The sequence below is a fragment of the Erythrolamprus reginae genome, chromosome Z (assembly GCF_031021105.1).
Source record: "Erythrolamprus reginae isolate rEryReg1 chromosome Z, rEryReg1.hap1, whole genome shotgun sequence".
Taxonomy (NCBI): Eukaryota; Metazoa; Chordata; class Lepidosauria; order Squamata; family Dipsadidae; genus Erythrolamprus; species Erythrolamprus reginae.
In genome coordinates this window covers 12,010,317-12,037,861 of record NC_091963.1, presented here as the reverse complement: position 1 = coordinate 12,037,861, position 27,545 = coordinate 12,010,317, and the positions used below count along the sequence as shown (strand labels likewise).

At 41.1% G+C, this 27,545-nt stretch overlaps 1 protein-coding gene across 1 annotated transcript in view; it reads left to right on the top strand.

Annotated features, from left to right (window-relative positions):
• Nucleotides 1-27,545, top strand: part of LMBR1 (limb development membrane protein 1) — a 69,856-nt gene that overhangs the window by 15,815 nt on the left and 26,496 nt on the right. The window contains exons 3-7 of the mRNA XM_070727946.1: nucleotides 1,502-1,541; nucleotides 12,482-12,621; nucleotides 15,593-15,696; nucleotides 25,002-25,128; nucleotides 25,668-25,736. Of these exons, the coding sequence (XP_070584047.1) occupies nucleotides 1,502-1,541; nucleotides 12,482-12,621; nucleotides 15,593-15,696; nucleotides 25,002-25,128; nucleotides 25,668-25,736 (480 nt within the window). The remainder of the gene's footprint in view (nucleotides 1-1,501; nucleotides 1,542-12,481; nucleotides 12,622-15,592; nucleotides 15,697-25,001; nucleotides 25,129-25,667; nucleotides 25,737-27,545) is intronic.

The window sequence follows — 27,545 nt, the reverse complement described above, 5'->3', positions numbered from 1 at the left end:
GTCCAAATTCCAAATTCCATTCCAATATCTTGGCTGTATGTATGGACAGTTCTGAGCAGTGATTCTATTTCAGGTGATGTTTTTCTATACAGCTTCAGATCGTCCATGTAAAGAAGGTGAAATAGCCTGGCAGATGTTTTAATCTACGGCTGTATGCTTTTTGATGCTATATGGTAACTTCTGTCTACAAGTAACTTTCACTTTAACTCACTATTTGAGAGTCCCTGGCAGGAATAATCTTGCACTGGAGATTAAAATGTTTATAATTTAACTCTTTTTAGATGCTGCAAATTTCTTTTCGCTGGAAAGATTTTGCATCTGATAAGAAATTGCTGGGTTACCAAATTAATACTTTAGGTAGCTTGATTTTATAGTTGTTTGCAGTTGATTATCTTATAGATACAGTATTCAGACATTTTAAGGAGTAAATTAGCTTTCTCTTTCTGGTCACTAAAGGTAGGATTTTAAAAAAAATTCTATTGAATGACTAATTTATGAAACAATTGCAAAGAAAGCATCCTACTCAATGATTTCTTTTAGATCTGGATCCCCACATGACCAGTCCAGAAATGTTCCTTTTGAACTCTGCAGGACAGTTACATGACATAAAATAACAATGTACTAAAACCAACATATAGGAAATAATTTTAAGTGATTTCTTCTTTGATTTGTTAAATGGAGAGCTTGTGTTGTATCTTCCCTGGCTATTGCCTGTTCAAAAGAAAATTGAGATTTTTGTGTTATACCGCCATCTAGCGACCAAATTACTTCCAAGTGCTTTGTTTATTTTTCATGAATAGTTGCGTAGATGTGATGCCACTAGTAAAATAAGAATTAAAAATAGCTAATGTAATTTACAACTATGTTACATGAAAAAATCAATATGTTTTAAATAATGTAATATTAAATTCTATTCATGGGCATCAAAATGTATTTTTCCTTCTTCGTTGTATTAGAGGCATGCTTTATTTTCTTTGTCATCCAATCATGTATATTTTCCTCCACATGGGTATGTAAGATTTGCAAACCAGATGCAAGATTTTGAATAGTGACTACTGTATTGAATATTTCTCTACGGTGATGAGAATGTTAAAGTCCTGATAATAGCATCTTTTAATTTACTCCACTATATGATAGAGTATTATGCAATGTTATATGATTGTCCAAAGACATCTAAGTAATTCTGAATTAAGGCTAAGCAGCTTGCAATTCCATTGCTGTGCCTTTTAGGAAAGATCTTTTTAATGCAAATATTGATGGAACATAATGTTATTGAAGATTGAAGAGTCTTTTGAAAGATAACAGTAACCCATTGCCTACCCCACACCCACAAACTGTCATCAGTTTGAAAATTGTAAAAGAATAGCCAAACATTAGAATGAAAGATAAGTACATGATCATGCTACATATTCTCTTTGCCAATTGCTATTCGACAAGAAGTAAAACACTTAATAATGGCCATGGTACCAAATGTAATCTAAAATATGCATTTTTCCCCCAGATGAGCAAGAGGATGAAGATGCTATTGTCAATAGAATTTCGTATGTATATTTTTACTTTATCAATAGATTTCAGAACTATGCAAATATAGCAACTCAATAAAGAATTTCCCTGTTTATAGTTCAGGGTGCATTGCTGATTGTAGTAGTGCTGAATGTTTACATTGTTTGGAAAGCATTTCTAAATAAAGTATAATACTAGCATCTATTTTGCATAGCTACTTTGCTCACAATTATTATCATCTCCTTTTAATGACCCCATAATCCCTTGCTATGTTGAATTTGGGCAACTGAATGGATCTGAGTGTTTGCTGGCCACATGTCCTTCCTGTCGCCAATGTGGACTTATATTCACAGATATATTCTCAGAGAAACATCTGGCTCTACCTAGGATCAAACTCTGAGGCAAGAACTCCACCTTTAGGCCACTGCGTCACTCCACTTTGCTCACATTTATGTGTGAAAAAAATAGGTATATGAGGAACACATACAGTATATGGAACACACAAGAAGATAACTTGTTTTTCCAGATTTAGTTTTATGTAAAGCAAGTCTTTTGAAAACAAGGTGACTTAGGTACAAATGTTTTAATGAGTGAATTCTAAATTTGATTATCTTCTTTGAAAGTCAAAAGGCTTAGAATATGGAATTCACTTCTAAAATTATTAGCCATTCATTGATATTTATGAAAAATATTTTATTTACCCTTTTAGTGTTTATACATTAATAAAGATAGATAACAGTTGCACTGAAAATTATGTAATAGTTAAAAAAATTAATCCAACTAGTAAAATAGGGCATGAAATAAATAAATAAAAAAAAAGATATGTACAAAATAGTGAACGTTCAACAGATGAGAGTCTTCTCTTTTGGAGACATATTCAGCTCTATGTGAAAATTCACTTTGGTCCATATTCTCTTTATCCAGGGTTTATCCGCTTGGCTGTCACCTTCCAAAACAGCTGGGGGGCTTCTCCGCGTTCTCCCGAATGCTGAACCCGGAAGTTCGGCAAAAGTTCGGGTTCGGCGTTTAGGTTTGGGAGAACGCTGAGAAGCGCCGTTGCCTGGCTGTCACCTTCGCAGAAGAGCTGTGGAGCTGTCGGCCGGTTGGGAGGCTCAAACAGAGGTGGGGAATCCCAATAGGGAATTCCGGGGGCAGAGCTTTGAAGTCACGGAGATGTCCTTCCTGGCCGCCTGAAACATGGACTCCAGGAAGGATGTCTCCGTGACGTCAAAGCTCCGCCTCTGGAATTCCCTATTTTTGCCGAACTTCCGGGTTCGGCGTTTGGGAGAACGCCGAGAAGCCCTCTGGCTGTTTCTGGAGGTGACAGCCAGGCAACGGCGCTTCTTGGTGTTCTCCCGAACCCGAACTTTTGCCGAACCTTTTGGGTTCGGCGTTCAGGAGAACACCGAGAAGCGCCTGGCTGTTTCAAAGGGTGACAGCTGGGTGGCAGCGCCCAGCAGAGCACTGTTTTTGCGAATTTTTTTTTTGCTTGCACGCACTAATTGGTTTTACATTGTTTCCTATGGGAAACATTGTTTCGTCTTACGACCTTTTCGCCTTACGAACCTCCTTCCCGAACCAATTAAGTTCGTAAGACGAGGTATCACTGTATTTAGAAATAATGACTGGCATTATGTTTCTATACCTGTTAAAATAACCCTCTGGGTTTAAGACCTCAGGCTTGCAATTTTTCCCCTCCTGTTTGTATGGTAATCCCTTCCGTTAGAATGTGAGAAACTTGTACAAATGGCTGTTTAGTTAAGTGTAATATGAGCATGCACTATCCTATTGGATTATTAATGCACAACAAAAATTGCCTTTTGGAAGATTTGCTTGAACTACAGTATGGTTCTGGTTCTGATATATATATTTAAATTTGCCATCTTTTATATGCTAGCTATAGCAAAAACACTAATTTATATTGGTTATATACCTTTCTGAAAATGTAAAATTTAGTTTGGTTATATACAGCATCAAAAATACAATATAAGATCCATAGTTTAAGTTCTTTTCCTGTTTTATAAAAGTGAAAGGATTGCTTTAATTGCCTTATTCTAACCTTAAACAGTGAACAAGAAGTTATAACTGAAAATTATTCGTAAATATTGAAAATAGCTACTTCCTTCCTTACTATTTCTGACAGCTGTTTCTCACGGTCATTATCTTTTATTGCAAGTACAAGTAGTTTTTCTGTAAAACTGACTCTATCATAACGATTCCCTTTCTGAACAAGGTATATATCTTCCTGCCTTTTATGAGAACTGGCTCCCCCCCTTTCATGTGACTAATCATTCAAATTTTGTTATTACCCTAAACCCCAAACTTAAAACACATGTTTCTCCATATCTTTCTGTTCTTTCAAACTGTCCTGCCTTCCACCACATCAACATACTCCTTCAGATATGGTCTTTTGTTCTTCAAACTTCTCTTTCACCAGCTCTCTTCAACCATAACTTTCTCAGGGTTCCCCTTCCTCTTCACTCATTGATTCTTCTTTTATGCATTTGTTTTGCAATCTGATCCACATTCGTTCTCTCTATTTGACCACACCATTTCAATGTATTTCTTTCGTCCTGGCCCCTCATTTTTGTATTCACTTCACATTCAGTCAGCACCTAATAATTTCAACCCTTTCTCAACTTGTGTTAACACAGATTTAAATACTCAGTTCCCACTGCATTATTCAGCTGATTTTATGTTTCTCCTGAAAAACAGTTCTCACTTCCATGTAGTAAAACGGAGCAATAATTTCCCCCCCAAAAAACAAATATTCATTATTTGCCATCACTAATGCACCGTCCACTACTTTGTCCATCTGTCATCCTGTCTTTAATAAACATTCTATTAAGGTACACCAAATTATCTATTTGCTCTGATTTTTGTCCTTGATAAACTAATAGCAACCCTCAGTCCCTCTGATACCCATCATAACAATCAGTTTGATTTTTATTGGAAAAGATACACTGAGCTTTCCAAATATTGCTTATTGTTACCTTTTTTACCATTTTGATCATAATTCTGTAAAACATACCACCCCAAGCACACATTAAATCAACCCATTTGTAATTTCTAAATTGTAATTTAGAGCCGGGGTGGCGCAGTAGGTAGAGTGTTGTACTGCAAGCCACTGAAGCTGACTGTAGATCTGCAGGTTAGTGGTTCAGATCTCATCACCGGCTCAAGGTTGACTCAGCCTTCCATCCTTCTGAGGTGGGTAAAATGAGGACCCGGATTGTGGGGGCAACATGCTGGCTCTGTTAAAAAGTGCTATTGCTAACATGTTGTAAGCCGCCCTGAGTCTAAGGTGAAGGGCGGCATAAAAATTGAATGAATGAATGAATGAATGAATGAATGAATGAATAAATTTCTGCATTTGATGTTTCCCATTGTAACAACAACAACAATAACAACAATACCTTGGAGGTCTTCTAGTCCAGCGTTTCCCAACCGGTGTGCCGCGGCACACTGGTGTGCCACGAGACACCGTCAGGTGTGCCGCGGCGAGAGGCGGCGGAGGAGAGTGGGCGGATCGGGCGGGCAATGGGGCAGGGCGGAGAAGCCAGGGGTGCGTTTGGCCGGAGGCACCTACTGCCGCACCTCCCTGCCCCTGCCTCCCCACGTTGCCTCCGGCCAAACGCGCCCCTGGCTTCTCCGCCCTGCCCCATTGCCCGCCCGATCCGCCCACTCTCCTCCGCCGCCGCCTCCTGCCTTGGGGCGAGCAATCCGGGAGTCCGGGACTGTGTGGCTTTGCGCCATGAAGAGAAAACGGCCGACTTTTCCCTGCTGCCGTTTTCTCTTCATGGCTCAAAGCCACACAGTCCCAGACTCCCGGATCGCTCGCTTCTCCGGTCAGCAAAGCCATCTGCCCAGGAAAGCGCCGCGCTGTCCGGAGAAGCGAGCGATCCGGGAGTCCGGGACTGTGTGGCTTTCGGCCGGGCTAACGGGAGGCGGCGCGAGGCCGGGCGCTGGGGACGTCTGGGAGGGCGAGGAGGCTGATGGCTGCTGCACAGTCCACTCTCTCTCCGGCTCTCTCTCGCTCTTTCTTTTTCTCTCTGTTGCTGGCGTGGTGAACGAGAGAGAAAGAGAGAGAGAAAAAGGAGGGGAGAGAGAATGAGAGAAAGAAAGCAAGAGAAAGAGAGGGAAAGAAAGCAAGAGAGAGAGAGAAAGAAAGGGGGGAAGGAGGGAGAGGGAAAGACATAGAGGGAGGGAAGGAGGGAGAGAGAAAGAGAGGAAGGAAGAAAGAAAGAGGGATGGAGAGAAAGAAGGGAAGGAAGGAAGAGAGAGAAAGAGGGAGGGAGAAATAGAGTGAAATGGAGGAAGAGATTTTTTTTTTTTGTCCAAAGTTTTCTTTAGCCCCCCCCGCCCCCCCCCCCCTTCAGTGTTCCCCAGAATTTTGAAAACATGAATAATGTGCCGCGGCTCAAAAAAGGTTGGGAAACACTGTTCTAGTCCAACCCCCTGCTTAGGCAGGAAACCCTACACTACTTCAGACAAATGGTTATCCAACATCTTCTTAAAAACTTCTAGTGTTGGAGTATTTACAACTTCTGGAGGCAAGCTGTTCCACTGGTTAATTGTTCTAACTGTCAGGAATTTTTTGTTAGTTCTAAATTGCTTCTCTCCTAGTTTAGTTTCCACCCATTTTTTTTCTACCTTCAGGTGCTTTGGAGAATACGTTGACTTTCTCTTCTTGAGATATTGGAACACTGCCTTTGGAGAGGGGCGGCATACAAATCCAACAAACAAACAAACAAACAAACTAACAAACAAACAAACAAACAAACAAACAAACAAACAAACAAACACTGCTACGTGTCTCTCTTGGTACTTCTTTGCATTAAATTAGACATACCAGTTCCTGCAACTGTTCTTCATATGTTTTAGCCTCCAGTCCCCTAATCATATTTGTTGCTCTTCTCAGTATTCTTTCTAGAGTCTCAACATTCTTTTTGCATCGTGGCAACCAAAACTGAATGCAGTATTCCAAGTGTGGCCTTACCAAGGCCTTATAAAGTAGTATTAACACTTCACGTGATCTTGATTCTATCCCTCTGTTAATGCAGCCTAGAACTGTGTTGGCTTTTTTGGCAGCTGCTACACATTGCTGGCTCATATTTAAATGGTTGTTCACTAGGACTCTAAGATCCCTCTCACAGTTACTATTGTAGAGGGAAATAGAACACTATTCTTTATATTGTCAGGCACAAGATAATCTTTACATATATATTAAATGTATACAGTCATTCTATAAGCAAACCCCATTAATAGTTTCTGTATGTGATCTGAATTGTGACTTTATTATTTTTTAACAATGACATCCAGTACTTTACTGAATGCTAATATGGCATTTAATTCAGTTCTATTCCATGAGATGTCACTATCATTCCCATATAAATCTCTAAAATATTCCTTCAAACATTCCCAACTTTAAATAAATTGTCAGGGGAGCCACCTGTTCCCAGATTACAGCAATGTAGATCAAGTTCCTTCCAAGGTGATCAAAGGAATGGTCAAGTATCTATTGATCTATTGAAAGAAATCCAGAAAAAAATTAAAACTTCACATAGGCTCTGAATTCTGTATACAGCCGCATGCCATTTTCTGCCTATGTGGCACCCTTCCTGGCTGTAAGAGAGATGCACACTTTATTTAACCGTTGTGAGCAATGTTCCCTCTAATTTTTTTCTGGAAAAGTATAGTGTCTGAGCAGCAGATTTTTTCACAGATGTCACCTAAGACAACTTGTTGCATAATTATTTGGTGCTTGGTGCTGGGGCAGAATAAGGTCCCTTTCCACTATGTTATTCTGTTATTCTGGTTCCTCTCTCTCTCTTTCTCTTTTTATCTCTCCCTCCCTCCCTCTTGCTTTCTTTCTTTCTCTCCCCTCCTTTCCTTTCTCTTTCTCTCTTTCTCTCTCCCTCCCTTTCTCTCTCTCTTCCTTCCTCTCTCTTTTCTCTCTCTCTCTTCTTCCCCCTCTCTCTTTCTCTTTCTCTCCCTTACTTTCTTTTTTCTCTCCCTTCTGCCCTCTCTTTCTCTTTCTTTCTCTCCCTCACTCCTTTTCTCCATCTTTCTCCCTCTCTTCTTCCCTCCCTTTCTCTCTCTTTCTCTCCCTTTCTTCCTCTCTCTTTTCTCTCTTCCTCCCTCTCTCTTTCTCTTTCTATTCTTTCCTCTCCCTCTCTATTTCTCTCTATTTCCCTCCCTCTCCCCCCCTCCCTCCTTTCTTTTTCCCCCCCTCTCTGGAGTTGGTTGGAGTGCAACAGCCAGCTGAGCTCCTGGATGGGCCCCCTCCCAGGGGGGCTTCAGAGATGGCGGGTGAGGGCTCTCTGTGCCTCTTCCTTCCTGGGCCACATGGGGGCTGTGGCTTCAGAGGCTGAGGAGAGAGCGGCTACAGGGGAAGCCTCTCCTGGTACCTCTCCACCACAGACTCTGCAAGGCAGATGGACGCTGTGGTGGGGAAGCCAGTGTTGGGAGAGGCGGATTGGGCACTGCCAGTTGCAGTCAATGGGCAGGGAGAAATGGCACCCAGCTCCACTCCCGGAGCAGGAGAGACGAGGAGCAGCAGCGGCTGCGAAGTTGGAGACTCTTGGAAGGAGGTGGGAGGGAAGAGAATATTTTTGTGGCCGTGTGTGTGTGTGTGTGTGTGTGTGAGAGAGAGAGAGAGAGAGAATCCCCCTTTTTACTTGCCTCCAGGTAAAGGAGGCTTCCTTTGTCTCTCTCACCCGCCTTAGTCACTTCCCCGCTGTTCCACAGACTCGGCACTCTGACTGCGGCGGTCCTCCTGTATGGCAGCTCAGGCATCACTGCATAGCCTTGGAAAACGCTGTGCGGTAGTTTGTTGTTGGGTGTGCGGCCGTGCAGCTTAGAGGGAACACTGGTTGTGAGTCTTTTGTTGAGTAAGTTTAAAGCTTGAATATGGGACTAAGGTATTCTCATATTCACAAAGTGCTTGATTTATATCTGGGCCCAGGATGAAGTATGATCTTTAGATTTGCCTATACTAGCTTAAAGATTACGTTGTGGATACAAACATTTTACCACCTGTAAACTAACATGAATAGATTTCTAAGAGCATAGATTCTCAGATATACCCTGAAAATTTGGGGGTATGTTATACTCTGAATGTAACTTTTTGAAGCTTTTTTCCTAGCCGTAACTAGGTGCTAACGATCTTCATGGCTTCCTACTCACTCCGAATAAGTTTTTCCCCCCAGCCCTAAATCTTTGCATGCTTGTTTTCCTTCCTACTCCCTCTGAAAAAGTTTTTTTCAGCCCTAACTAAAGACCTTAGCCTGGTGGGTAGATGTTTTTCCCCTATAACTAAAGTGCGTTTTATACTCCAGTGCGACTTATACTCTGAAAAATACGGTATGTTTATTGTAGAAAAGTCATGAAGCCATTACAGAAGAACTCTGGCAACTGCTGTCTATCAAAAGTTTACAGTAAAAAAATCAGTGTTCAAAACATTCTCTCTTTCTCAAAAGATTTTAAAATTGTATTAGAAGAAGTGTTCTCAGACTTCTTTGATCAAACAGCTTTCTGATACTTGTTAAAATCTTTTCATTCTGTAAAGAATTGAATCCTTCACACACAGAAGCCTAAGCTTTCTCACACATATAAAATGCTGTGCTTGTACAGATTCTCCTTAAACATTTTAAAACTGGGCATAATTTTTGAAAATGCACTTGGGTGTTTCCTCCCCTGTATAGAAAACATTATATTTCAGACAGAGCCGGGGTGGCGCAGCAGGTAGAGTGCTGTACTGCAGGCCACTGAAGCTGACTAGATCTGAAGGTCAGCAGTTCAAATCTCATCACCGGCTCAAGGTTGACTCAGCCTTCCATCCTTCCAAGGTGGGTAAAGTGAGGACCAGGATTGTGGGGGCAATATGCTGGCTCTGTTAAAAAGTGCTATTGCTAACATGTTGTAAGCCACCCTGAGTCTAAGGAGAAGGGTGGCATAAAAATTGAATAAATTAAATTAAATTAAATTAATTATATTTTAATCCTATCGAGCTCTTGGAGCAAAATCAGTAAGTTCAAAGCTACAGACATTCAGTTCTTTGAACTCCTGCAATTCTTTTTTTTAAGAGTTTGACATGTTTTATTTCATTATGCTTAGCAAATGACAGCAGCTTCCTTTTAAAAAATATTTAACGTTTAAATTTTTAAAATTGATTATAACATAACAACAAAAAACAAAAGCAAACATGCATACAACAAGTGTAAATAAGTGGGTTATTTACAACCCTGTTTTTTTGTCAGAAGTTCCTATTGAAGGGGTTAATGAAATTGTTATCTGTAATTTATACATTTTGGTTCACATTTCTTATGTCAGTGTTTTTCAACCAGTGTGCCGTGGCACACTAGTGTGCCGCGAGACATGGTCAGGTGTGCCGCGAAGCTCAGAGAGAAAGAAAGCAAGAGAGAGAGAAAGCAAGAGAGAGAGAAAGCAAGAGAGAGAGAAAGCAAGAGAGAAAGAAAGAAAGAGAAAGAAAGAAAGAGAGAGAGAGAAAGAGTGCGAGAGAAAGAGAACAAGAGAGAGAAAGAGAGAAAGACAGAGAGAGCAAGAGAGAGAAAGAAAACAAGAGAGAGAGAAAGAGAGGGAGGGAAGGAGGGAGAGAGAAAGATATAGAGGGAAGTAGGGAGGGAGAGAGAAAGAGCAAAATAGAGAGGAAGGAAGGAAGATAAAGAAAGAGGGATGGAGAGAGAAAGAAAGAGGAAGGAAGGGAGAGAGAGAAAGAGGGAGGGAGAAAGAAACAGAGCAAAGGGGAGGAAGAGAGATAGATAATATTTTTGCCCAAACTTTTTTTAGCCCCCACCCCACCCCCACCCCCACCCCCGCTCAATGTGCCCCAGGGTTTCATAAATGTAAAAAATGTGCCGCGGCTCAAAAAAGGTTGAAAATCACTGTCTTATGTTATACAGTAATACTTCGTCTTACAAACTTAATTGGTTCCAGGAGGAGGTTCGTAAGGTGAAACGTTCGTAGGATGAAACAATGTTTCCCATAGGAATCAATGGAAAAGCCAATAATGCGTGCAAGCCCATTAGGAAAATCCAAAACATTAAGGCTTAAAAAAGAAGAAGCTGCGGGCAGACGAAGCTGAGGTGAACGGAGTGGGGGGAGGGACAGCGAGAGGTGGCAAGAGGTGGCAGTCCCAACGAAGCAAGGCGAAAAGAGCCTCTCTTGAGCTCCATGGGTCTTTCCATCCTGTTTTTGGCCACCCTGTCCTGCTCATTTTCCCCACACCTTTCTCCTCTTGAGCTCCATGGGTCCCTCCCGTTTTTACCCACCCTGTCCTGCTCATTTTCCCACCTTTCTCCTCTTGAGCTCCATGGGTCCCTCCCGTTTTTGGCCACCCTGTCCTGCTCATTTTCCCCACACCTTTCTCCTCTTGAGCTCCATGGGTCCCTCCCGTTTTTACCCACCCTGTCCTGCTCATTTTCCCACCTTTCTCCTCTTGAGCTCCATGGGTCCCTCCCGTTTTTGGCCACCCTGTCCTGCTCATTTTCCCCCACACCTTTCTCCTCTTGAGCTCCATGAGTCCCTCCTGTTTTTACCCACCCTGTCCTGCTCATTTTCCCACCTTTCTCCTCTTGAGCTCCATGGGTCCCTCCCGTTTTTACCCACCCTGTCCTGCTCATTTTCCCCACACCTTTCTCCTCTTGAGCTCCATGGGTCCCTCCCGTTTTTGCCCACCCTGTCCTGCTCATTTTCCCCACACCTTTCTCCTCTTGAGCTCCATGAGTCCCTCCCGTTTTTGCCCACCCTGTCCTGCTCATTTTCCCCACACCTTTCTCCTCTTGAGCTCCAGGAGTCTTTTCTTCCTGTTTTTTCCCACCCCACTCTCCTAATCTCCCCCACACCCTTCTCCTCCCTTGAGCTCCAGGAGTCTTTTCTTCCTGTTTTTGTCCCCCCAACTCTGCCCGTTTTTGCGATCCTGGGATTTCCCTACAGCATCGCGTTTTTGCAGAAGTCAGGAGGTGGGGTTTCCCATGGAGGGGAGCCTTGGGGGATCCCAGGATTGCAAAAACTTGGAACGAAAGTCTGGAGGCGGGGCATCCCAGCGGCTGTGGCAGGTTCGTAAGGTGAAAAAAGTTCGTAAGAAGAGACAAAAAAATTCCAAACCCTGGGTTCGTATCTCGAAAAGTTCGTATGACGAGGGGTTCGTATCATGAGGTACCACTGTATATACAATTGCTCCAATTTTGGCTATATATATTCCTACAATTCTTTTGGTTGTCTTTACAGAAGACAGTTACAATTCCAGAAGAATTTCATTGCATACAGTTCCCAAAGGGTCACTACCTTTAATATACACTATATAAACATGTCAAACTAAATAGATAAATAAAAGATTATGTATATACCCATATATATTATATGACACAAACAACGTAGGCTAGTCCGGATGTATACATGTACAGTTCTGGTCTTCTCCAGTAGAGGGAGTGCTTCCTTAACTCAAGATGTTGAGCTGGCGTAGCATGTAGAATACATATTTTTTTAAGTGCAGAATTTAAGTGCAAATGCAGGTATAACTGCATTTGTTTCCTTTGGCTGTCTTCAGTCATTATGATATGAATTATTTTTGCAATTATTTCTTACTTACATTTCCATGGATGATACTTTTAAAGGAGTTTGGCAAGCAATGTGAAATAACTGATACCGCTATTCTACTTAGAATTGTTTTCAAAACCTTAAGAAATGTTTAAACTTTGTGTACATGTGTTTGAGCATGTAGATGGTTATATGATGACCCAGCATAGAAAAATTTACTAGACTATCAGCATCATAGGATTTTATTTTTAACAAAGGTTCAATTATATTTGCAGAAATTTTTCATCAGTTATGCAGCATTTATTCTACTTGAAGCATAGTAACTTACTCGTGCTTTTAAATAAAATATTTGCTTAAACTTCTGTTGGTTTTAAAAGTGCTCCATAGAGACTAAAAATATTGCCTCTCTGTATTTCAGGCTGTTCCTGAGCACTTTTACGCTTGCAGTTTCAGCAGGTGCTGTGCTTCTCTTACCTTTTTCAATAATCAGCAATGAGATTCTGCTTTCTTTTCCACAAAGTTACTATATCCAGTGGTTGAATGGTTCTCTAATTCATGGTTAGTAACATGTCATGTAATATTATTGTTTGAATATGTAATATGTTATAGCTTGTGATTGCTTTTAAAGGTAGCATGCAGGTGGTCCTCAGTTTACAACCCTCTGAAGTTATAGAGGCACTGAAAAAGTGACTTATGACCTGTCCTCACATTTTTGACTATTGCAGCACTCTCCTCCCATGATCAAATTTTGGGCATGTGGCACCAGTGTGCATTTCTGAGGGTTGCAAGGTTCTTGGTCATTTTATCATCAGAGGTAGCCTTCTCGGCTGCTTTCCAACATGCAAATAATTGGAGGAAGCCAGATTTGCTTAACGACAACAATGATTATACAATTATTTGTTTAAGAGCTGTGGCAAAAAAAAGTCATACAATTGGGGGCAACTCATTTAACAATCATCTTTCTTAATTCTGGTCATAAGTTGAGGACTACTTGTATATGCTTTTTATTAGAATTAGACAGGCATGGAATATGGTTGTGAAAATAATGTGGACTAGAATCATATAGTAACTGGAGGATGTTAAATAAATGAATGATGTAGTGGGATCTTTTTTTAAAATAGAATTTAGAATTTTCTTAATAACCAATAATATAGTCAGCATCTTGAAATACTGGAAGTGAACATTTTGAACGTTTGAACACAGGGGTACTTAGGTACACATTGTTAATTGGTTCCCGGGGGCATGATGAGGACCAAACAAACCATGTGACTTAACACATGACCCTTTGTTTTGGCTGGAAAAGGTAGTAAGTTGATGAGGCAGCTGACACCAAGAAGTTTTAGCGTGCGTATCATGTACCAAATAAATGACAGTTATCAAAATTTTCACATTCAAATGTTTTGAGTAACAAATTTGGTGAGTTTTAAAGCAGTTGAATTCTGAGGTATAACTGCATTTGTTTCCTTTGGCTGTCTTCAGTCATTATGATATGAATTATTTTTGCAATTATTTCTTACTTACATTTCCATGGACGATACTTTTAAAATAGTTTGGCAAGCAACGTGAAATAACTGATACCGCTATTCTTCTACTTAGAATTGTTTTTAAAACCTTAAGAAATGTTTAAACTTTGTGTACATGTGTTTGAGCTTGTAGAATTTAAACAAAATAATATTGTAATGATTGTGCCATTTCTATATAATTTTGAAATCTATTATTATTATTATTATTATTATTATTATTATTATTATTATTATTATTATTATTAATAATAATAATAATTAGATTTGTATGCCGCCCCTCTCTGCAGACTCGGAGCGGCTCAAACAACAATAAAACAATGTACAACAAATCTAATAATTTAAAAATCACTAAAAACCCCTTATTAAAAGCAAACATACACACAAACATGCCATGCATACACTGTATAGGCCCGGGGGAGATGTCCCAATTCCCCCATGCCTGATGGCAGAGGTGGGTTTTAAGGAGTTTACGAAAGGCAAGGAGGGTGGGGGCAGTTCTAATCTCCGGGGGGAGCTGGTTCCAGAGGGTCGGGGCCGCCACAGAGAAGGCTCTTCCCCTGGGTCCCGCTAAACGACGTTTCATCAATGGGACCCGGAGAAAGCCAACTCTGTGGGACCTAACCGGTCGCTGGGATTCATGCGGCAGAAGGCGGTCCTGGAGATATTCTGGTCCGAAGCCATGAAGGGCTTTATAGGTCATAACCAACACTTTGAATTGTGACCGGAAACTGATCGGCAACCAATGCAGACTGCAGAGTGTTGGTGTAACGTGGGCATACCTAGGGAAGCCCATGATTGCTCTCGTAGCTGCATTCTGCACAATCTGAAGTTTCCGAACACTCTTCAAAGGTAGCCCCATGTAGAGAGCATTACAGTAGTCAAACCTCGAGGTGTGTGTTGTTTTAAAGTAAAAACAAAATGGAAAGACCCCACACTATAAATAGGTTCAGCTTTAAATCTCAGTATACAAAACAAAAGGGGAAAAGTGGGGAGATGAAAAAGCCTGAAATTCTAAAGATACATTTGCCTGATTTAAGTGTTTCTTTTTCTATTTCATGTGTGTCCAGCAGATGGAGATAGAATATAGTACAAATTGCCTATGGACGTGTACCTTTTTATTCCCCCAAATATTGTAGTTTTTATCAGAGCTCAGAGTTTAATTTCACTTTTACTTAATAATAAATATAATATTGCATCAGACAGAAGCTTGCAAAAATTGTTTATCGATAAAATCCCAGATACACTGTAGTTTTCTCATTGGGCAGGTTTATATTTTTCTCTAATACATTTAGCAACTCTCATTTCCATCATTTGATGTTAAATAACTATCTTCAGAGGATTATTATAATGGTCCAAAGATAGGCATGTAAATCTGTGTCCAATGTTTATGACTGTATTAGACATAGTATAAAACAGATTACTCATGCAGGATATTCTCTGAAGGATTTCTTCCTGCATAGTTTTTGTATAAACTGCTTGTGTCATAGTCTTATTTAGAACTTTAAGCCACTCAGTTGTGTTACCAGTAGTGACTTCCAAAGAATCAGGCAATGTTTGATAGCTAATAGAAAGATTAACATTTGCATCTGGCATTCAGTCTGACAGAATTATTTAGAAGTGGGAGTATGGGAATGCAAAAGGAGGCAGCTGCTTTGTCTTTAAAGTAACTCCATAAAATAGCTGCATTTGTTTTTAGAAACCTGAAAAGACTTGCACCAATTTTGAAACACCTCATGAAGTATACAGAGCTCTAATATCTAGAATTTTAAATTTTCACAGCAGTGAATATGTCAGATCAGAATAATTTCTGTGATTCTGCGGCTAACATATTATGAAAGCTAGTAGTCACCAAGCATGTCTGGTCAACACTTGAGAATGCATTTTAATTTGTGGACAATTGTAAAATTAGCCTCTTTTGCTAAAAGTATTTTTTCTGTGACACGTTTAAAATTCTGGGTCTTTGAGAAACAATGTATTGAATATATCTCTTTTCTTGTTTTGTTCAGGTTTATGGAACCTTGCTTCCCTCTTTTCCAATCTTTGCTTGTTTATATTGATGCCCTTTGCTTTCTTCTTTCTGGAGTCAGAAGGCTTTGCTGGATTAAAAAAGGTGTGTAGCTATTATATCTTCATTGAATGGGATATCAGAAAAATCATGGGATGGGTTGATATTTACTGCTTTCTGAGCTTGGTTGTTTTCTTACATGTGCTTTGTCACAGTGCCAGGTAATATCATCATCATTCAATGTCTATAAAGACCCAGGTTATGGTTGTCCCAAAGGTGCTTTTTCAAGAGGCAGCTTTCTTGTTTTTCTTTGAAGGCGTTTCACTTTTCATCCAGAAAGCTTCTTCAGCTCTGATTTGGATGGTGGGGAACAGAAAGATTTACGTATATTCCTTGAAGACAACTGTTCATTTGCATTCTTTTTAGAGAGTTGTTTGAGGCTACTTGGAGGTTTGTCTGTGTTCTCAGGATTATGTGAGTAGTGCAAATGGGTGTGGATCCTTCTTGGAACTGTGTTATAGAACTATGCTTTTTGCAGGATGTTTTCTGCCCTATGTCTCGTCACTATTAAACACAGGCACAAGCTGTTGGGAATGAGACTGCATCTCAAAGTAATGCATCCTGCTGAAAGCACAGCTCCACAACATATTTTCAGCAGTTCCAAGAAGGCTCTACACCTATTTGCATTACTCAGATGACTTTGAAGGCACAGTCAGACCTACATGAGATCTCAATGACTGTCTAAAAGGATGCAAATGACCAGCTGTCTGAAAAGAATATATATCCTTCCATTCCCCACCAGCAAGTCAGAGCTGAAGAAGCTCCCTGGATAAGAAGAGAAATGTTCAAAGAAAAATAAGAAAGTCCAGTTGCCTCTTGAAAAGCACCTTTGGGACAACCATGTCAATAGACACGTTGACATAAACAATAGCTACATATTATGCAAAATATCAACAAGCCAAAAAGAGATTTAAAAAACCAAAACACCTCTGCAGCAGCAATCAGCATCCAAATGAGCATAGATTTAACTTCAGGATTAACATCATAACAACAATCAATATCCCAGTCAAAGAAAGGCCAAACAAGCCAACAGTAAACAGTTCAACCAAATAACTGTTAAGATCTTTCCCACCAATACTGATGTGGGAGAGTCACCGGAATATGAAATGACACAAATTGGTACTGGTGATGATACCTAATTTGGGTAATGCAGGGGCAGGTTGCTCTTACCTGCCTACCAGTGTGCTGTGCACGCATCATGCTGCTTAAGTAGGAAGATCACAAGTGATTGTCATATATATGACCCTTAGATACTGCAGCCATCAAAGAATTTGACCATGGGAATGATCATTGTAACGGGACATTGTAAATATAAGTACGGGTTGCAAATCATTTTTTTCAGCACCATTATAACTTTAATTGTTGGTTTAAAGTCAAGGATATGCCTGTAACAGTGATGTCGAACCTATGGCACACGTGCCACAAGTGGCACGCGGAACTATATTGGTGGGCACACGAGCTCAGATCCGACATGTATGTATGCGCTGGCTAGTTGATTTTCAGCCCACTGGTAATTGGGAAACAGGCTGTTTCCACCCTCTGGAGGACCTCGGGGAGTGGGTAGGGGAGGTCATTTTTGTCCTTCCCAGGCTCCTAGAAAGGTTTTGGAGCCCAAGGATAGAGAAAAACAGGTGTGCCATCATGTGCCGGAAGCGATGTGTGTGTGTGATGTGTGCATACGTGGGGAGATGCATGGAATTAGGAGTGTGGACATGTGCGCGTGAACTCCCTATGCTCTCCCCTTTTGGCATTTGAACCAAAAAATGCTCGCCATCACTGACCCATAGGGTTTTTTAAATGTATAATAGTAAAAAATGATAATGAAGTTTAAAAAAAACCCTTTGTTTACATTAAGTTAAATTGTGAGTATTTAACTATTTTAAGTATGGTTTCTTCTATTGAATAAGTAGTATATGTAACAATTTGAAAGAGGAGAAGCACATGGATAAGTATGGATCATTAAATACTGACAGCATTCAGATTTTAATGTGCATTAACTTGAATAATAAATTCATAATACATTTGTGATTATTACGTGTCAATTTATTCAAAATGCAGTCAGGCTGAATTTGATCCTATTTTCCTTTTTCCAGCATTCATTTTAACTTGTCAATTAGAGTTTGCTATTCCATTTTGATAATATTTATAATAAACCAGATGATCTGATTTATCCTACTTCATTGCAAATGTAGTCTGGTGAGGCAGTACGTTGCCTCTTACCTCTGTCCTCCATGCAAGTAGATAAAAATAATCAAGAAGTCTTATTTTATAATTTCCAAACCAAAATTTCCGATTTGGATTCCTAAATAGCTGGGTGCTTATAAAGCAATAATAAATCTTATCAGCATACATTTATTCCACTGTTTTTAGAATGTTTTTGTAAATTCCTTGACTTGCAACCGTGCTGGCTGCTATCTGATTGGTTGGACTTAAACAGCTAGCACGCGGGAGACTTGGACAGTTCTCATTGGTTCTTCCCTTGGCAGCCTCCCTATAAATAGGGAAGCTGTCAGCCCCATTTCCATTGTTGTATATTTGAGCTGAATTGCTTTGAATAAACAGCTATTTTTATGCAAAGCCACCTCCTGCCTCTTCATTTGAGACGGCTGACTTCCAGCTCCAACATTGCCAATGAGGAGGATAGCTGAGCCTTCACTAGCCATGTCTGCTGTGAGGTTTTTATGCATTTTTTTTCTTTTCTGATGGGTTACTGCTTGTTTCCTGAGTTACTCATGCTGAGCTAAGTCACTGTTCCAGCTTTCTAGGGTCGACGAGACATCACTATCATAGCTGCTGCTATTTTCCTTCTCTTTTATGATGACTACTCTGCCTTCGTTTTCTCCTTTTGAACCAGCCACTAAGACCTGGGATGATTATTTAACCAATTTTGAGTGTGCACTCAGGGCTGCTGACTTGACTGAATTATCCAGCTCTCACAAATTGGGCTATTTTTTAAGCTCCTGTGGCAGGGATATTTTTGCCACTGCTGGAGCCTCACTGCTCCTCAGGAGGAGTACCTTGTTCCCGGGACACGCTCATAGACAAGCTTCAAAACTATTATTCTCCTGCACCCTCCATGGTGGCAAGCAGGCATGCTTTCAGATGACATTTCCAAAAGGAGGGTGGATCGATAAATGATTAAATTGCTGCCCTGCAAACTGCACTTGTGAACTGTGAATTCACAGATCTGGAAGACCTTTTCCTTGATCAATTGATCTGTGGAATCCAAGATTTGCAATTCCAGAGACACTTACTGGCAAAAAAGAACTCAATCTTAATACTGCATTGGATGAGAGAAGAGCTTCTGAGCTTTCTGAGAAGTCTGCCTCAGAAATGCAAAAAGCCAGACCTGTAGCTGTTCAAGCCAGACTTCAATCTATTCACCATGAGGACTCAGACCCTGACATTTTTTCAGATGACAAACATGATATCTGCAAACTCCAAACAACAAGTCGAAAGCCCTCCAAAACAGATCAATCATCTGAGCAAACTTGTTTCAGCTGGGGAGGGGAGGCACAATAAAACTGACTGTCACTTTAGAAATGTTATCTGCTGCTATTGTGGCAAACAGGGGCATCTAGCTAGAGTTTCCAGATCTTCTCTGCCGGCACCAGTAAGAATGCCCACTGGGGCATACCCCCAGAAGCCTTCTCCTGTTTCTACCTCAAACCCATCTCCAGAATTTAGACCCCCTACTCTCCAAGAGTTTTGTTATTCCATCTCTAGAGACCTTTCTTCAGTCTCCTACTATGTGAACCATGCCTCTCTGGTTGACTTCTCACAAAAGCTGTTTGTCACTATTTATATTGAGGGCCAACCATGTTGGACGAAGTAGACAGTGGGTCATCTAAACCTTTACTTGCCTGGGCCACCTTGATCCTGTGACTCCCTAATTTTGATCTCCTATACAGGTTTCAGAGACTATCTTCCTCTCATTGTTGCCAGTGGACACCTGCCTGTCCTGCTCGGTATCCACACTATCACCATTTTACCAGTCTCCTTCTCCCAATTTTGAGAGCCACATGGCATTGCTGTAGAAAGAGTTACCTGATGTTTTTGCCGGGGCTCAGTAAATATCCTGGCAGCCCAATTTCTTTTAATTTGGATCCCCAGCCCATCTGGCTTAAGCTTCAAAGGGTCCCATTAGCTCTAAGGCCTAAAGTAGATCTCGAATTAGACAAGTTAATTGGACATTTCTCAAAATGTATTATATCCCACTGACCATACGAAGTGGGAAACTCCCATCGTAATTCCCCTTAGATGGGGCAGTAAGAATTTGTGCTGATTACAAAGCCACTTTGAATAAGACTCTTCAGTACAATTCCTACCCTGTTCCAGTAGTGCAAGACTTCCTGCACTCGTTGGGCTGAGGGTCTGTTTTCGCCAAGCTGGACCTGGCACAAGCTTACCAGTAGTTTCCAGTGCACAAACCAACTGCCTTAGCTCAAACTATTGTTACCCACTAGGGAGCTTTCAAATGGACCAGACTCCAGTTTGGTGTTAGCATTGCCTCTGGCATTTTTGGGAGGCTCATTGAAAGTCTCCTATATGGGTTGCAGGGGGTGGTGCCCCATTTCAATGATGTGCTCATTTCCGCCTCCACCCTCCCAGAACTTCTTACAAGAGTTAGAGCCATCCTCCTCAAATTTAGAGAAATAGGCCTGCGCTTGTGGCCTGATAAATGCCATTTTGGGGTCCCCCAAGTGGAAGTCTCCAGAATTTTTTTTAAATCTATCCTTTATCCTTGCCAATAGAATTTATTTTTAATCCTTTCATGAAAGGGTTTTTCAAGAACATGAGAGTTATACTGAATATCTTTAAAAACACATTTAATTCACTATAACATTCTGATAGCCATTATACTAAAGCCCACAAATAAACATTAATGGAATGTAATCTTTCTGTTCATATTCTCCCAACAACTTGAAGTCAAGCAATTAATAGCACAAGTAATATAAGCAGACTTTGGTAATGACTACATGCCCAGCTCTCAGATTGGATTCCGGAAAAATTGGAAGTACTGCTTGGTGTACAGTGATCACAATTGAGCCCAAAATTTATGTTGTCATTTTTCACATTTCTGACCATGACAGCATTTCCCAAGGTCACATGATCAAAATCCAATTTCTTGGCAACTGGTTCATATTTATGATTCTTGCAATGTCTCACGGTCATGTAATCTGCTTTTGTGATCTTCTGACAAGCAGAGTCAATGGGGAATCCAGATTCACTTAACAACGAGTCTGCGGAGAGGGGCGGCATACAAATCTAAATAAATAATAAATAAATAAAAAATAAATAAACCGTGTTATTGAATAATGATAATAATAATAATAATAATAATAATAATAATAATAATAATAATAATAATAGATTTGTATGCCGCCCCTCTCCGAAGACTCGGGGCGGCTCACAACAATAATTAAAAAACAATATTATAGCGAAACAAATCTAATATTAAAAAAGAAGCATATAAAACTCTATCATATTTACAAACCAAACAACACATACATACCAAACATAAAATATAAAAAAGCCTGGGGGAAAGGTCTCTCAACTCCTCCATGCCTGGCGGTATAGGTGGGTCTTGAGTAGTTTGCGAAAGACAAGGAGGGTGGGGGCAGTTCTAATCTCCGGGGGGAGTTGATTCCAGAGAGCCGGGGCCGCCACAGAGAAAGCTCTTCCCCTGGGGCCCGCCAAACGACATAGTTTAGTTGATGGGACCCGGAGAAGGCCAACTCTGTGGGACCTTATTGGTCATTGGGATTCATGCGGTAGCAGGCGATTCTGGAGGTACTCTGGTCCAATGCCATGTAAGGCTTTAATGGTCATAATTAACACTTTGAATTGTGACCAGAAATTGATCAATTTTTCAAAGGTAGCCCCATGTAGAGAGCGTTGCAGTAATTGAACCTTGAGGTGATGAGGGCATGAGTGACTGTGAGCAATGATTCCCTGTCCAAATAGGGCCGCAACTGGTGCACCAGGCGAACCTGGGCAAACGCCCTCCTCGCCACAGCCGAAAGATAATGTTCCAATGTCAGCTGTGGATCGAGGAGGACGCCCAAGTCCCCCTCCCGGGTGATGGACGGACAGATGGAATTGTCCTTGGGAGGCAAGACCCACAGCCACTCCGTCTTGTCTGGGTTGAGTTTGAGTTTGTTGACACCCATCCAGGCCCCAACAGCCTCCAGGCACTGGCACATCACTTCCACTGCTTCATTGTCTGGACATGGGGTGGAGATGTATAACTGGGTATCATCGGCATATTGATGATACCTCACCCCGTGCCCTTGGATGATCTCACCCAGCGGTTTCATGTAGATATTAAATAGCAGGGGGGAGAGGACCGACCCATGAGGCACCCCACAAGGGAGAGACCTAGAGGTCGACCTCTGACCCCCCCCCATTAACACTGACTGCGACTGACCGGAGAGAGGTAGGAGAACCACTGAAGAACAGTGCCTCCCACTCCCAGCCCCTCCAGCCGGTGCAGAAGGATACCATGGTCGATGGTATCGAAAGCCGCTGAGAGGTCAAGAAGCACCAGGACTGAAGACAAGCCCCTGTCCCGGGCCCGCCAGAGATTATCCATCAACGCGACCAAAGCAGTTTCCGTGCTGTAGCCGGGCCTGAATCCAGACTGTTGAGGACCTAGACAATCGGCTTCTTCCAAGGACCGCTGGAGTTGGAGCGCCACCAAAATTCTCAACAACCTTCCCCATAAAGGGAAGGTTGGAGACTGGATGGTAGTTATTAAACACGGCTGGGTCCAGGGAAGGCCTCTTGACGAGGGGGCGCACAAGTGCCTCCATATAAGGAGCCGGAAAGGACCCCATCCCCAAGGAGGCGTTGACAATCTCCTGCACCCAGCTCTGTGTCACCTCTCGGCTGGCCGAAACCAACTAAGAGGGACACGGATCCAGTAGACAGGTGGTGGAACTCACAGCTCCAATGGCCTTGTCCACTTCATCAGGTGTCACCAAGTCAAACTCCTCCCAGACAGATGGACAAAGACGTTTAGCCCCAATCACCTTGACTGACTCATTGTTAGCCGATACTGCTATGCAATTGGAGTCAAGGTCCGCCTGGATCCAAGCGACTTTATCAGCGAAAAATGAGTTAAATTCTTTGGCACTACTTTGCAAGGGCTCCCTAACTCTCCCCTGATTTAGAAGGGAGTGGGTCACCCGAAACAGCGGCTGGGTGGGATTCCACTGATGCAATCAAGGCGGCATGATACTCACATCTTGCCGCCTTGAGCGCCACTTTGTAGGTCTTAATAAAAGCTCTTACAAGTGTTCGATCGGATTCAGACTTACTCTTCCTCCATCGCTTCTCTAGACGTCTCTTCTGGTGTTTCAACTCCCGGAGCTCCTCGTTGAACCATGGAGCTCTATGGGGTCTAGTGCCACAGAGAGGTCACAATGGCGCAATTCAGTCAAGAGCCTCCCCTGCAGCCTTGTTCCAGGCCTCGGCAAGAGACTCTGCCGATCTGTGGACGAGTGAATCTGGTAAAACCCAAGTGCCCTCTGAAAGCCCTCAGGGTCCATCAGGCGTCTGGGGCGGAACCTCCTAATCGGTTCCGCCTCCTGCGGGGGAGGATTGGAGCCAGGAAATCAAGCTGCAGTAGAAAATGGTCTGACCATGACAAAGGCAATGCTTCTAAGCCCCTTAGTCTCAGACCATTACTCAATTGCTCCAAGAGGAATACCATGTTGGTGTGTGTCCCCCCTCGTGAGTCGGACCCTGAACTACTTGAGTCAGGTCCATGGCTGTCATGGTGGCCATGAACTCCTGTGCTAATCCAGAGGAACCGCCGAGTGACGGCAGATTGAAGTCCCCCAGGACAATGAGTCCGGGGAACTCCACCGCCAACCCGGCCACCTCCTCGAGCAGCACAGGCAGGGCTGTTGACACGCAGCTGGGAGGCAGGTACGTGAGTAACAAGCCCACCTGATCCCCTAAGTCCAACTTCACAAGGAGTGACTCAGAACCCGCAATCTCAGGGGCAACGAGTCTACGCAGGCGAAGGTCCTCCTTGGCTACAATAGCCACTCCTCCCCCCCTTCCCTAGGGTCAAGGCTGATGCCATATCTGAAACCCGGCTGGACATATTTCCGAGAGAGGAACTCCTCCCTCTGGGCCCAGCTAGGTTTCAGTCACACATGCCAGATCGGCCTCCTCATCCAGGATCAGATGCTGGATGAGGAGAGCTTTATTTACGACCAATCTGGCATTGAGCAGCAGCAGCTTGAGCCCAGGGCCCGGATTGCACTCGTCACCAGGACCCTGGGTTGAGCTCATGGGGCCGGAACCAAAGGATCGCTTTTAAGCAGCGATCTCTTTTTCCTCCAGAATGGCTCGTTCCGTGACTCCCGCCATATCTACCTCTCCCCAGCACGACCAAAATATTCTAGCCCTCTGTCACCCCGGAGATAGATATCCCCATCCCTCCTGTCTCTCTACTGCCAGGTAGGCTGAATTCTACATTCATACTATCTCCATTATTCCCATACATACCATCCCACCCAGCCCACTCATTCATATCATAAAAATTACACCACCCACTCCAACCATCCATCATTAACCCCCCCCCCCCATAAATTAGTTAAAAGTTAAATTCTAGAAAAATTAATAGCAACCCTTAATAATTAATACTAGCGATATCAAAAAACCCTTAGTTTCTTAAAATAGAGTAAATATGAAATGTAAAATACTAAATGTAAGTACAATAATAAAATATAAAATATAAAAATATAGATAGGATTGAATAAATTATGTTAAAAAGCTAATTAATAAGTGCGAATGCATCAGTTCTATTCTGGTCAGCCCAGTAACTGATATGAGTTGGTTGTCTTTTGCTCTATAACAACACATCTCCTCAACTAATTAGAAGTAGGAGCAGTGTTACATTGGTATCACTTATGCACCTGTACAGTGGGAATAGAAGTTGAAGTTATTTGTGTGATTTTTCTTTTAAAAAAACCCTTGTTTTGTTATTGTAAGAAAATTTGTAACTGAAGTTGTCATAATGTACATATTAATTCTCAGAGTTATTTGCTGTTATAAGAAATAAATATTTTTATTTTTTTGAAATTCAAAGTGCTGATACAGCTTTCAAATTGAATGTCTTAATGAAAACAAGCCTTTGTGAAACTAACATAATTAACTTCAATGAAAATAAATTAGTACAGATGATACTTATTGAGGATTGTAAAATATTTTCCCAAGGTATTTCAATTTTGGTTTAGTTTCTTAAAAATGCACATTTAAAGTAGATATCAGTATATCGTATATCTATCTTTGTGTCTGTTTCTTGTTTACTATGTGCATTGTTTTAAAAATAGGGAATCAAAGCACGTATTTTGGAAACCCTTGTTATGCTCATTCTTCTTGCGTTGCTTATTCTTGGAATTGTATGGGTAGCTTCAGCTCTCATAGACAATGACACTGCGAGTATGGAATCCTTATATGGTAAGAAAATATTTTCTACTTTCTGCTTTTCTAAAGAACGGTAACTGAGTGGCCATTAGACAAAACAAATCTGGGGTTTTTTATAGGCTAACTTAAATTCTAAGCTTTTAAAATATTGTTATTTCTTCCCATCTTATGTTTCACTTGGGATAGGATTTAAGCTAACTGCTGCATGGGATAACAGTGATTATTTATTTGTTTCTAAATCTCAGAACTGAAAATATCATAAATTAAAAAATATAGGAAATACTCATGAAAAGGCTGTAATCTAGTTGAGGGTAAGAGAAAGTATTTTGGTTTCGACCAGAAGTTGAGATTGGATCTTCTGGATAATAGATGTTTCTCAGAGAGATTTGTTTTCTGATTTAAAAAAAATCATTTGAAGTGACAGTAATTGCCTTTAATCAACTATATTTTTATTAAAAAGAATGTTGCTGCATATTTGAGGCCAGTAATAGAGTAGATGAAAACATTCTTTTTCATACTTTCATGTATGTTGGATGAAATAATGTACTAAATAAAGTATTTTTAAATTTCAGATCTTTGGGAATTCTACCTCCCTTATTTATATTCCTGTATATCTTTGATGGGGTGTTTATTACTTCTACGTAAGTTTTCCATACATATATTAGAAATAATATTAGTAAGACTTTTTGGCCTTCCAATGCAGGTGTCAGACACTTGCTATTTTCTGGGTGAATATCCCGTATTCAGCCTTAGCATTGCAAAGCATTTGAAAGAGAGTCTTTTTAAAGATTAGCACAATGAAAACGTATTTCTACAACTTGCTGAAAAAGCTCCGTCCTTTGATAGAATTACCTGGTTTGAAGACATCTCTTAGTTATTTACATGTCTGTTTACTTGAACAGCCATTTTGTTGATGGCTGTACATGCAACTTGGTCAAGGTGCAGATACATGTGGATTACCAAGGAAAGCTTTTGAGGCAGTTGAAAAGGTCTTCTAAGGATGTAGCTGTTTTAAGATTTCAAAGTGAAACTCTTCACAGAAACTGCTATACTTCTAGTATTTGGCCTAGTCTCTAAAACCTGAGTTTTCTGAAATGTATTGCTTTAGTTGTCACTGATAAAAATAATTACCCGTATATACTTGAGAATAAGCCGACCCGATTATAAACCGAGGCATCTACTTTTGTCACAAAAACTGGGAAAACTTATTGACTCGGGTATAAGCTGAGGTTGGAAAATACAGTGTCTACTGGCAACTTATAAAAATGGAAAACCAATAAAATTACATTAATTGAGGCATCAGTAGATTAAATGTTTTAGAATAATTATTTTAAAGAAAACCAGTAAACTAGCTCTGTAAACTAGCTCTGTAAGTTTAAAAGAGGGTAACAGGTATAGGCAAAAAAAATATGCAAGTACAGTACATACCTCAATCCCCTGCTGCTCCCACTGGTTTGGGTTAGGGTTAGGGTACCTGGCCTCTCCTTGCCTCAAAGAGATACTATTTCCCTTTCTATTTACTATTACTGAACATCCAAAATATACTATTTAATTCTATGTATATATGCCATATGTGTACATACATATTACACACAGGCACACAAAAATATACATTATCTACTATATAAACTGTATGTGTATATACACACATACACAGAGAGAGAGAGCTCTTGTAAAATTATATACATTCAACCTCACTTACTGTGATAGGAAAAACAAACCCAGAGTCCACTTTCTGCCACACATTTAACCATAACTAGAACATTACACATGCCTTCAGATGTACTTCCCTAGCTTGCACATCACTGTTAGAGCTAGGAAATGTCATGGATTGAGTAAAATGTGGTGATTCCCACTTAATGCTTTTGCTTAACAACCAAAATTTTGGGCTCAATTGTAATCATAGGTGTTTCTTTCTTTCTTTCTTTCTTTCTTTCTTTCTTTCTTTCTTTCTTTCTTTCTTTCTTTCTTTCTTTCTTTCTTTCTTTCTTTCCTTCCTTCTTTCTTTCTCTCTCTCTCTCTTTCTTTCTCTTTCTTTCTTTCTTTTTTTCTTTTCTGTTTGTCTTTCTTCCTTGTTCCTTCCTAGCATCTCCACCCCCCCGGGTAAATTACACAGTCAATACTGTACTGGTTTTTATTTAAGGTTACAAAGCAAATGAAGAATCGTTTTTAGTATTCTCTAAAATTTCTTCAGTGGGATCCATAGCTTATTTAGCAAAAGATTTCTCACCTGGCAGGAGCTTTGGCGTGGGGCATGCAGAAAGTGAAGTCCTGGCAGATGGGTGGCTGGCGAGGCCCACATGCTCCCATCCTCTCCTTGCCACGACCATTTCCACTCAATCATGCTTCTTCCAACCAGTAGCCATGGGACAAGAAGACAATTGGCCGTGTCTCACCACCCAGCCTTCCTCGCTGGGTGCTGCTGCACCGGCGACTCCAACCTCCCCAGC